This window comes from Podarcis tiliguerta (genome assembly GCF_965153285.1).
Source record: "Podarcis tiliguerta genome assembly, chromosome: 14".
Classification (NCBI taxonomy): domain Eukaryota; kingdom Metazoa; phylum Chordata; class Lepidosauria; order Squamata; family Lacertidae; genus Podarcis; species Podarcis tiliguerta.
In genome coordinates this window covers 16,599,285-16,612,080 of record NC_139547.1, presented here as the reverse complement: position 1 = coordinate 16,612,080, position 12,796 = coordinate 16,599,285, and the positions used below count along the sequence as shown (strand labels likewise).

General features: G+C 46.0%; 1 protein-coding gene across 3 annotated transcripts in view; it reads right to left on the bottom strand.

Moving 5' to 3' along the window:
- Positions 1-12,796, bottom strand: part of ADAMTSL3 (ADAMTS like 3) — a 291,781-nt gene that overhangs the window by 78,712 nt on the left and 200,273 nt on the right. For all 3 annotated transcript variants that reach the window (XM_083411788.1, XM_083411787.1, XM_083411789.1), the window contains 2 exons: positions 9,919-9,969; positions 386-590 (listed from right to left, as the gene is read on the bottom strand). In XM_083411788.1, coding sequence (XP_083267914.1) covers positions 386-590; positions 9,919-9,969 — 256 coding nt within the window. The remainder of the gene's footprint in view (positions 1-385; positions 591-9,918; positions 9,970-12,796) is intronic.

The window sequence follows — 12,796 nt, the reverse complement described above, 5'->3', positions numbered from 1 at the left end:
CATTCTTAAGGAAATCAGCCCTGAGTGCTCACTAGAAGGGCAGATCCTGAAGCTGAGGCTCCAATACTTTGGCCACCTCATGAGAAGAGAAGACTCCCTGGAAAAGACCCTGATGCTGGGAAAGATGGAGGGCACAAGGAGAAGGGGACAACAGAAGACAAGATGGTTGGACAGTGTTCTCGAAGCTACCAGCATGAGTTTGACCAAAGTGTGGGAGGCAGTGGAAAACAGGAGTCCTTGGCGCGCTCTTGTCCATGGGGTCACGAAGAGTCAGACAAGACTAAACGACTAAACAACAACAACACCACAGTGTTTTCGTATATCGGGGGGGGGGGTCAGTTTTTTGTTTTTAAAAAATGAAGGGTTAAATTCTTTGTGAGCTTACCTGTGACCATTCCAAAGCAATCCATTTAGGGCAATCGTACAGGTTGCAAGCTTGCATGACCCTGGGTTTGGGAGCATACATGCATTTCCATTCCTCTACTTGTAATATCTCTCCATGCATGGTCTCCTCCACGCACACAAAACTCCTCCTCTGGATTCCACCTCCACAGGAAACTGAACATGCTGTCCACGGGTTGTGCTCCCAGCTGGGGTTGGTGTGGGGAGGGAACACAAAAATTTGCATGAGTCTGCCTTCTATATGGTTTCTAGATGCAAGCTCTTCTTTGAAAACTGACACTTAATACCATCAGTAATCAGACCCAGTGCTGAATCTCAATTCTGTAATGTTGTTTTATCTAAAGCTTATGTTCTCAAATTTTCAAAAGGGTGTCAAATCCGAATGGATGCTTCCTAGACTACTTTTTGCATGGAAGATAAAACCCATCCTCACACAACACCATCTCCAGAGCTCTCCAATTGTGGTAACTCTGCTTAATGACCTCAGACAAGATCTGCCTGGCGTATCATAATCGTTGAACGTACTGGGAGAGATTCTGGAGAAGGTCCACTAAGACTTGGAATCTAGGACTAGGAGTCCAGAACACTTTGGCCAGGAGTCTAAATCAACCCAAGTCTGGATGACTTGCAAAACTGTGCCTATCTTTGCTTCCAATGAAGAACTTTAGGGGTGGCTTCTAGATCTGCACCACTCTGCTAACATCACAAAATATATGCTCATCCCCCACCGTGGAGATTTCACCGGTGTGGGGGGTGGCAATGTATAGTACAGTCCCTTTTGGATCAACATTATATTTTCCTGCTAGCAACTCAAAGCAAGAAGTCCATGCTTAACGTTCTGTTCTAAAACACATTTGGATAGGCAGTGAGAATGCTGCTAGCCCAGAGTGGAAGGAACAAAAGAAGAATGACAGATGAAATTGATGGAATATGCAGAAATGGCAAAAACTGACGGGGGAAATCCGAAACCAGGAAGATCAAGTATTTTCTAGAGGCTGGAGTAAATTTGTAATTTACTTAAAAGACCACTGTAAACAGTTAAAATCTTTGGCAGGGATGTAAAGACACTCTTTTAATGGTAATTACAGTTATATAATAGCTAGATAAGGGTAAAAGATGCAGTAAATTTAATCTTAAAGATGGAACCCATGGAGGGAAGGAAGGACGTCCAAGAGTTCAAAAGAACTCTGTATTTTAATGTTTGAAATCACTGTTTTATATGTATATTTCCCCCCTCCAAAAAACGTATTTGGATATTATGGTCAGTAATGGCTCAGGAAAATAAATGCAAGCCTGTTGCACCCGCTGCATGGGTTGGAAGCAGCAAGAGTATCCCACTCAAAGCTGTTTGTTGGAAGCAGCGGAGGCACTGTAAAGAAGTCAAACGCAGAGCAGATGGAGCAGAAACCTATAAATCCAAAAGGTAAATTTATATAACTGCTCCCCAAGATGCAGGAGGTGACTCAAGAATGCTCCCTGCCTGAAATAATTCACGCAACTCCCCGCTCAGAGCAAATTAATCACCTTATACACAAACCGAACGTGAAACTTATTGTACGCCGAGCGTTGACATTTAAACCAAACTTACATGATCAAAACCAGGCAGCATGGAGCAGATAGCTAATGATTTCACCATCGCCCCTGATAAATGTGCTCATCCGCTGCTCTCCTTTCATGCCGCGTGACCCAAAGGAACGATTGATGTAATATATAACACACTAAAGGATGTCTAGTTCCAGAGCTAATCTACTGCAAGAGCTAGCACAGCGTAGCAGCAAAAAGGCCGTTCAACGTCCTGCACGGGAGCAAAATTCTGCAGGGGGTGTTCAACAGGGAGCTGTGGAACAGAAGTGCGTGATTTGAAAAATCCCAGGGGGTTGCTGCTGAAAAAAACCCAGCCCCATTGTGAGTGCCCCCCCCCCCCCGCACTGCAGTGTGACCTACGAGTTACCTTGGACCTAACACCATTACGCTGTGACTTGCCCTGGCTCCACCAGTGACAGGAAGCCAGCAAAATAGCTAAGAAGTAGGGAAGTCTACCTCTGGTCAGCAACAGTGTCCGAGCTGTGCAGTGTGGTCCACAAGGACACTGGAGGTTGTGAGTAGACCCACTGAAGTCAATGGACATAAGTTAGTCATACCCATTAATTTCACTGGGTCTGCTCAGAGTAGGACTAACATTGGCTGTCACCCTGGGATGTTTTTATTCTCCTGGGATTTTATTCTGCATTTTTCCTTGCTTTGCTCTGGTTTCTTATTGCTGGTGTACACCTTTAGTTGGTACTCGATGCTGGTTTGTTAATTATAAATTGTTCTGTTGGACTCTCCCACTGACTGCGGAGGGAGCTTTAGCAGAAAGGTGGCCTTTAGATTTTTAAAGCAAGCAAGCAAAGGCACAGAGTAATGAAATCAGGAAATAGGATAAGCTACCTTGCACATCAGGGACGCGGGTGGTGCTGTGGTCTAAACCACAGAGCCTAGGGCTTGCCGATCAGAAGGTCAGCGGTTCGAATCCCCATGATGGGGTGAGCTCCCATTACTCGGTCCCGGTTCCTGCCAACCTAGCAGTTTGAAAGCACGTCAAGTGCAAGTAGATAAATAGGTACTGCTCCGGTGGGAAGGTAAACAGCGTTTCTGTGCGCTGCTCTGGTTCGCCAGAAGCCGCTTAGTCATGTTGGCCACATGACCCGGAAGCTGTCTGCAGACAAACGCCGGCTCCCTCAGCCAGTAAAGCGAGATGAGCGCCGCAACCCCAGAGTCGTCCGTGACTGGACCTAATGGTCAGGGGTACCTTTTTCCTTTACCTTACACATCATGGAGGGAGAAGTGGAGATGTTAACACAGGGCTGCCATTTGGGCCAGCAACCCCATTCTTCTTAGAACACACATTTCTAAGTCATTGGCATGGGCATTATCCATTTGGTGCCAAGTTAAGCCATATTTGGCAAGAGTTTTATTTGACTGACTGGCTAACCTGCTCTGTTGATTTTTAAGCTGCCATTTTAGTGTATTGAGCTGTTTTATGGTTTATTGTTGTTTGTGGTCATGGCTGTTTTAATGCTTTGTACCATGCCCTGGTATCTGTATCGATGAAGGGAAGCTTACAAATGATTTTAATAAGTAAAATAAAATAAATACATCAGGTTGCGGCCAAAGTTAGTCCTAAGCAGAGTCTACCCATTGAAATTAATGGACACGACTAGCTTAAGTCCGTTAATTGCAACAGGTCTACTATGTTAGCTGGATTCAATCCGTAATGCGCATTTCTGCACCGCAGCAATTCCTGGTTGCAAACTGAACGTTCCTGTGTGCACATTTTCACAAATGTAAGCATGTAAAGGGCTGGCTCAGTCCTGATCCACAGCAATGTTGACCACCAGGAGAAGGTGGTCATCAAACCAGAGGGAGGTCAGCAGAGGCCCAGGCTCTAGAACAGGGCAGGAGGCAAAGCAAGGAGAGCTCAGGACCTTGGACAAGGCCCAAGGTGCTGGTTCAGGACTGCCATTTGAAGCTTAGGCCCAGAATACAAGTAACCCCAGCTGTGTCTGAGAGCAATGGGGCAGGGCTTTATAGGGGAATAGGCCTAACACTGAGACAAAATGGTGGGTGGATTTGCAGGCCCAGCCACCACACAAGCTCACAAGTGGCAAGGCCTAAGCAGGTGGCACAGTGAAGCTAGGGCAAACAGCAGCATCTGTGAGCCCTGCTAGACAGTCTGGCCCCAGGAGCTGCCCCAAGGGTACTGTGTGTTGACAGCAGCCCTGAGTATGTCCCATCATGTTGTTAATAATTACATTTCAAAGCATACACTGAAAACATAAAAGGTAAAGGTACCCCTGCCCGTACGGGCCAGTCTTGACAGACTCTAGGGTTGTGCGCCCATCTCACTCAAAGAGGCCGGGGGCCAGCGCTGTCCGAAGACACTTCCGGGTCACGTGGCCAGCGTGACATCGCTGCTCTAGCGAGCCAGAGCCGCACACGGAAACGCCGTTTACCTTCCCGCTAGTAAGCGGTCCCTATTTATCTACTTGCACCCGAGAGTGCTTTCGAACTGCTAGGTTGGCAGGCGCTGGGACCGAACAACGGGAGCGCACCCCGCCGCGGGGATTCGAACCGCCGACCTTTCGATCGGCAAGCCCTAGGCGCTGAGGCTTTAACCCACAGCGCCACCTGCGTCCCTACACTGAAAACATATTACTGCATAAATCTAAACAACCACCCACCACAATGTTGTGACAACATGAGCAATCACCTTGTCTTAATGCAGGGGTGGGGAACATGACTCCCTCCAGTTGTTGTTTGGATCGAACTCCCATCATTCCTGGCCATTGGCCATGCTGGCAGAGGCTGATGGGAGTTGGCATCCAACGATGTCTGGTAGGCCACAGGTTGACCATCCCTGTCCTAATGTGTTGAGAAATCTGTGGCTTCCATTCCACTAGCAAGAGAGTTGCCCCACTTGTTCTTGCTGTGGTCCCTCTAACCACTGGCATGAGACCCCACCCTCCCCAAAAAAGGCTACCCACAAGGGAATGTGGTTCTCAGACTTGAAAAAGTCCCCCTTAGCCAGACCCCTTTCTTTCAGCTCCAGCGCCTCCCCTACCTGCTCCACCTGCCATGTGGGAACAATAATACAGACCTATTTTGCAGAGTTTCGCTTTCTAGCTTACTCATTTGAAGAACTGATGGAAAATGCTTTTTGACAGCCGTTTGCACACATTGCTGTTGTCTGGGGTGGCGCACAAGCAGCACGCTGAACACTTTAAAGCACTGCATTAAGTGCTAAAAAGTTACTTGTTTTAAAAATAATAATCATCGGGATGTAAAGTACATTTAACTGTCGAGTGAGATTAGCGGTCCACGGATTTGTATATGCCACAATGCAAAAGCGCCTTATGTGATGCTAGCTGCAGGAAGTGTTTACGGCGTACATTTTTACAGCTGTTTTTCTTTATCTCAGCAATTTAAAATACACTCCCTCGTCCCATATTCCTAGGAGTCAGTTCCAGGTGGGACAAGGGGCCTAGTGGGCCAGGCAGTTTGATAGATACTTTCCAGAGTCTGCGTCTGTCAAGGGATCCCTCAACACTCCTGCAAGCCTGAACTATGCGGGAGCCATTCCAAAAGCCTTCAAAGGTAGGTGTGTGTGTGTGTGTGAGTGTGAGTGTGTACAGAGGTGGGGGAACATTTATCCTGGTGATTTCCCACCTCCTTCTTTCAAAAGATTGCTCCATCTGTTAAAACAGTCCAGGAGTGCATTTACAACTTGAGCCACAGCTCAGCTCATTGGACTCCCACCGCACTCTGCCCCAGGCTTCTCATTTGACTAATGAAGGCAACACAGTGCACTAGACGGTCATAAAGGAAGCTTGCATATGGCCCTACTATTTATAGATGACTGGCGCTCAAGAAACAGCGAGCGAAGTCACAGGAAGCTACCTTTAACCAAGTCAGGGCAGTGGTCCATTTAGCTCACAGGTGTCTACGCTGATTGACAGTGGCTCTCCAGGGTTTTGGGGGGTGTACACGCGCCTCCCAGCCGAGATGTTGGGGAATAACCTGAGACTGTCTGCATGCAGCGCATGTGCTCTACTACTTCCCTGCCAAGCTCGGATTAAGCGCCTTGTCTTAACTTCTGCTGTGTGTAAACACAGCAGGTGCCACAGAGCCCATACAAAGAAACCCATGCAGCGGGGGGAAACTTCCTATTCTCTGCATCGCAAGGGTTGGAGGAAAGAGTTCAAGTCGGAATGTTAAGGGCAGAGGAGTGAATCTCCCGTAAATCTCAAGCCACTCCTTCCCGGGCAGAACTTTCAAAGTGAAACTGAGTCCTGGATTGCATTGTTGCAACACTGGAAAAGGTACTATGATACATATATGGTGGAATTGTTTAAACATCAAACAATTTTGGGAAACAGTATATAACGAAATGAAAAAAAATGTTCAGATATTCATTTAGGAAAGCACCAGAAGGTTCTTAATTGGGAATAGTACCAGGAAACCTAAAGGAAGAAGACAAGACCTTATATTTATATGCAACAGTAGCCGCAAGGCTATTGATTGTGAAAAATTGGAAAAGTGGTACTGTACCAACAAAGATAGAGTGGCTTGCCAAATTATTGGAGTACTACAATATATCCAAAACAATGGGAGAAATTGGAAGGATCTCAAAAGAGAAGGCAGACAGGGACTGGAAGGTGTTTAAAAGATACTTGCAAAACTATATCGAAAAATCAGAACTCCTATTAGAATAAACAAGTTTCGTTTCAAATATTGGAATACTAAATAAGATGGATAACAATGTGTAATAGAAAAAGAAGTATGAAATTAGGTTAAAGGTGTGCGAAAGAAAGTAATAGAAGTGGAAAGAATTGAATAGATGGGAAGTCTAACACAAAGGGTGAGGGGTGGTGGATGGTGATGGGAATTATCTGTGGGACTGAGTGTAGGTATGTTGTAGGTATGTTGTATGTATGTTGTATGTATGTAGGTATGTTGTAAGAAATGTATGTTTGTATGTGTATTAATGTTGAATTATTTTAACAATAAAAATGTATTTAAATTTAAAAAAAGAAAAGAAACTGAGTCCAGGAGCGACCGGTTCCTTTGATTCTAAAGGAGGAGGTGACTGTGAGAGTACTGATTGGCTACCTGTTGCAACAGCCCAAAAGCTACTTCCGATCCACCACCCCAGCTGGCTGTGCAGAGTGCAAACCGGTTGGCCGCTACAGCAACCACAAAGCCACTGTTTCTGTTCAGCCAAAGCCTAAAGAAACAAACATTATTATTTGCTTAAGAGAAGGTGCTGGACGCATGCTGAAATTGATAAACTTACTGGGCACTTTGTGGGGGGTGGGGAATGTAACCCTCCACCAAGCTTGCTCAAAGCACAGAAGGTGATAGTGGAGAATCAATACTTGAATCAGAAGAGTGATATGTGTCAGTAGAGGAAGGAAGAAGCCACAGTAGTATAACCTACACTCAACTCTAGAAACCTGATCCTCAGAAGGCTTGGAGCTGTAGTGTACTCTTGGTACAGGATAAAACTTAATGGGTCACCATGTAGGACAGAGATGGGAAACCTATAGATGTTCTTTGATGATATTCTTTGTGCTATCATTATCTATCACCTACACAGTCATCTCAAGATAATGTACAACAAAAACGGGAAAAACCAGCTGGTACATTTAAAACAAAACTAAAACAATGCAAAATAGACACTCAGGGCAAAGAACCATTTATTCAGCTGGGAGGAACTGTCTTCAATTGTTGCTGGAAAGGGCAGGAAGTGGGTGCCTATTGTATCACAACAGGTATACTATTCCACAAGAAAGGGGCCACCATGCTAAAAGCCCTGCTCAGAGGTACTGTAGAGTGGGCTTCTGAGATCTTTGGAACTTGTAGGATAAATTTTCCTACAGACTGCAGGGATCTACTGGGTATAGAAGGGTTAAGGTGGTTGCTCAATTAACCTGCTCCAACATCTTGAACTTGGCCCAATAGCAGACTGGCAACCAGTGCAAATCACACAAGCAAGATGTTATATGCTGGTGATAGTTTGCCCCTACAAGCAATCCAGCTGCCACATTCTGAACCAGCTGCAGCCTCCAGACCAACCCCAAAAGGCAATTCTAACATTCTCTCAGTCACATGAGAGCTGCTTATTTGCTGATAGATGGAAAAAGCCATACAAGTTGGTCTCTGCCTACACGGTTGGGTCATTAAAATATTCCTGAGCTCATTTCAGACAACACAGTTCAAATGAGTGCTTTATATGAGTGTGCATTTGCCAACAGAGGCGTGCGCACTCCTCCAACTACTGCTTGTTCGGAGGTTATGCAGGTTTCCGCAATGCTCAAGCCCTTCCCTCCTGCAAAACCCACTTTAACCCAAAATAGAGGTGGGGCCCAAATAAACAAATGGGCACATCTTAGGTCAAGTGTTGGGAGCCTCCAGATGTTGCTAACTATGACTGCCATCATTCCTAGCCTTTGGCGATGTTTGCTAGCGCTGATGGGAGTTGAAGTTCAGCAACACCTGGAAAGCCAAAAATTCCCCACACCTAACCAAACCAAATATTGCCTATTTCCAGCTCTGGAACATTGGGGGACCAAGTATTTGTTTGTTCATTAGTCTTTATGGCTGTTATCACAAGCATTAGAAAACCCCACAAAACCCATAAACAGAGAGAACAGTGAGAAGAGACCACAGACTACTTGGCAATGAAGAATCATACTACCTTAAATTCTCTGAGAGTGATGGTGGTTTGGAATGCCCTCTGCCAATCAACCCTCTCCAGACTTGGTCTCACTGAACACCACTGCAGTGTTGAGTCTGGAGTGTTGGTTTTTTAAATCCCTTTGCTAGGACTTGGCTTTATTTAGCTGATTGATACACTATCCTCAACAATTGCTATCTTGCACATAACTTACTAATGGAGCCCATGCACTTGAAGCGGGAAAGTGCATTAGTGGCAGGTCGCGCTCTTTAAGTGCCATGTGCTTTGGTGCAAACTTATCTCAAGAACTCAACGTCATGGGCTGTCAAGCTCAGTCATGCCATCTATGGCAAACAGTTACTGCTAGTCTTCATCTTGGGTAGGCAGGCACCTGAACAAATGATACAAACTAATTGCCGTATTTTTCTGTGTATAAGACGTCCCCTATTTGGGGGACTCAAATTTAAGAAAATGGGGGGGGGAGGGCCCACAGTTGTCAAGCTGGGTGGGGTGCCGAAAATCACTAACCCAACTGAGAACCGCTGACAATCACTCATGTTGCCAATGACAACATGTGCCTGCCCGCTCAAAAACAGCAGACGGCAATCACACGCCCAATTGCTGAAGCAGCAGCCAATCCAGAGCAACCCTTGCTGCACCAACCAATCACCCACCCAATTTCCGAAGCAGCAACCAATCCAAAGCAGCACTTGACGCAGCCACCAGTCACCCACAAAATCGCAGCTGACAAGCTCCTACTTGCGTCTGCAACCAATCACCCGTGACCCCCCCATGCACTACCCATGTATAAGACAACCCCCGTTTTTTAACATTAGGGACCCCTGACCATTAGGTCCAGTCGTGACCAACTCTGGGGTTGCGACGCTCATCTCGCTTTATTGGCCGAGGGAGCCGGCAAACAGATTCCGGGTCACGTGGCCAGCATGACTAAGCCGCTTGTGGCGAACCAGAGCAGCGCACGGAAACACCGTTTACCTTCCCGCCGGAGTGGTACCTATTTATCTACTTGCACTTTGAGGTGCTTTTGAACTGCTAGGTTGGCAGGAGCAGGGACCGAGCAACGGGAGCTCACCCCATCGCGGGGATTCGAACCGCCGACCTTCTGATAGGCAAGTCCTAGGCTCTGTGGTTTAACCCACAGCACCACCCATGTCCCATTTTTTAACATTATTTTTGAGTAAAAATCCCTCGTCTTATACACGGAAAAGTACGGTACACTGTATTATATTATTAATGGAAGGCTAATATCAACAGCATCTTACAGAGGTCATACATACCGAGGAAGTGGCTGGAAGTGGTCGTAAGGCATGATTTCCTTGAATCCGTCACTGTGAACAAGACAAGCATTTGCAAAGTTATTTGCGGAACATCAGGATAGGCTTTTCTTTATGTCATGAATATATTCATTTGAACGCCCATGAGAATTTCTGGAAACAACTACAGTGGTGCCCCGCAAGACGAATGCCTCGCAAGACGGAAAACCCGCAAGACGAAAGGGTTTTCCGTCTGCAGAGGCGCTTCGCAAGACGAATTTTCCTATGGGCTTGCTTCGCAAGACGAAAAATGACGAAAAAAAATGAATTTTTTTTTTTTTGCTCCAAAACCCCTTATTCTGAATCGCTAAGCTGCTAAAAGCATTTTAGCAGCAAAACCGCTAATCCCCCCCCTTAAAAAGCCGTTTTTAGCCCCTTTTTTAGCCAATAGCGCTAATAGCGCTACTCCGTCAATGGGCTTGCTTCGCAAGACGAAAAAACCGCAAGACGAAAAGACCCGCGGAACGGATTCTTTTCGTCTTGCGAGGCACCACTGTAGTTTGGGAGGTGGGTATCCCTTGCGCTGCCTATTGAACCCATTCAGATCTTAGCAACTGAACCGATTTGTTATCAAGCTTCTACACAATTCCTGTGAAAGGTCCTAAAAACAAAGCCCTGCTGCAAAGTTTCTAGCAGTCCAAGGCAAGACCAGCCCTACTGTTAGGCAGAGTGAAGTAGCAACCTCAGGCAGTGAAAGCTGGGAGCAGCAACAAGATAATGAAGGATAGAGCTGTGTGTGCCATATGAATGGCAAACCCACAAACAAGATAATCTGCCACCCTCAACATCCTACTGTAACTAAGCCTAAGTATGTACTTCCTGAAATAATCACATAATTCTTCTCTTACTCTGTTGTCTCCCTTGCTACTGTTTTCAGGCTGTATGCCCTTTGGGGCAGGGAGCTGTTCTCCCAGGACTAAGCTACATTAGTATAAAAAACCAGGGTTTTAAGTGCATTATAAACATGGAACACCAGGTGGTGCTGTAGAGCACAAAACTTTCCTATGAGATTTTACATAGGATTTTTTCCTTTTGTTATAACGATTTAATTTATGTCTTCTTTATAGCGTTTTTTTCCCTGTGGGTAGATCCACCCCCAGTCTCTGTAATCTAACCTGTATTAATCCTAGGCTATCTGGAACTGCAAACGATCAAGCCTCAAAGACTTCTTTGAGGACAGAAGACAACAGGGATGTGCCAAACCTCAAGACTGCACAGGCCTGGGATAAGATGTAGGAATGCAGCCTCCTGCCATTTTCAGGTCAAAATGGTGGCAATCTACTCTATGTCAGAAAAGAAAAAAATGTAGTACCCAAAGAGGACAAAAGTGAACACATATCTGCATACAAATGGCATGAACTTATTATATGCAAATATGGAAATGAGTAGCACAACTTAAACAGAATTGCAATTCATCTCAACCCTCAGGGCAGAAGACTGCGACCGAGTGCTCTGCTCAGTCTGCTGTCCATGGCTGTTAACTGTTAATAGACAACTATTTCAGTGCTTGTCTTGCTCTCCCTTCTGAGGGTTTCTTGATCCTTAAATCAAGATTGGACCAGGACAGCTCTTCAAACAGAGGACACCTTCCAAGTGAGTGCTGCCCCCTGCCAGCTCTTCAAATAGAAGACTGTCCTCTATTAATGAAATATACACGGGGTCGAGAGTGGATTTCATGCTCTTTATTCAGCTCATAGTGGGAGGAGGAAAATGAATGTTCCCCCAAAGTACAGTGGTACCTCAGGTTAAGTACTTAATTTGTTCCGGAGGTCCGTTCTTAACCTGAAGCACCACTTTAGTTCATGGGGCCTCCCACTGCTGCCGCGCCTCCGGAGCCTGATTTCTGTTCTTATCCTGAAGCAAAGTTCTTAACCTGAAGCACTATTTCTGGGTTAGCGGAGTGTGTCACCTGAAGCGTATGTAACCCGAGGTACCACTGTATCTGCTTTATATACATTATTTACACAATGAGCTGCACGTGATTGGCTAATTCCGGAATTCTCCTGTAGGCCAATCAGGTTGTAGATTCACTTCCGTCTGGAGCTGGATTGGGTGGCTCCTGCAGACCAATCATACTGCTGCGTTGTTCTAGGACCAATCAGACTGCTGCATTCTGGACCCTATTGTTCTAGGACCAATCAGACTGCTGCATTTTGGATCCTCTTCAACTCAGTACATAACAAGTAGGTCACATGTCTACCCTACTGGTCAAGAAAGAAGTAGCCTCTGCCAGCCACTCCACAAGCTCCAGCTCAAGGCCTCATCTCTACCTCCAGCAACTGACCTCTGGGGCCTCAACGGGAGAGCATAGACTACAGCTATGGATTTGGGCCAACCTGCCCACAACCCTGGCTGGGCTCTGACACCCGCAAGGAGGAGGAACGAGAAACAAAGCAGAACGTTCACCCCATAGCATCTTAGCGCCTTTGCTTTTATAGTGCTGATATTAATGGAAAGCTCTCATATTACATGTTCCCCCCTACTTATAAAGCTCCCATCCTACTTCCAGAAGGTTCTGTAACCTTTTATGATCTGTATTCCAGTTTTGCCAGAGTGGGTCTGCAGAAACAGGCCTGGTGAGCTTTGAGCATCTATGCTTCCGAGGGGGTCGCTATCGATGATTACGTTCGGCTGGGATTAGAGGAAACAGGACAGTTTAGTTATAGGAAATGAAATCCACCGAGAGCGTTTCCTTTTTCTCCTTTGGATATATCTCCAGGTCTGCCAGCTGGCATTTTAATGTGAGGTTCTGGGCTAGATACTGTAGTGTTATTTTAAGATACTTTAGCAGAGCCAGGAAACAGCACCAGACGATCCAACAGCCAGCGTGCCTTAAATGTCA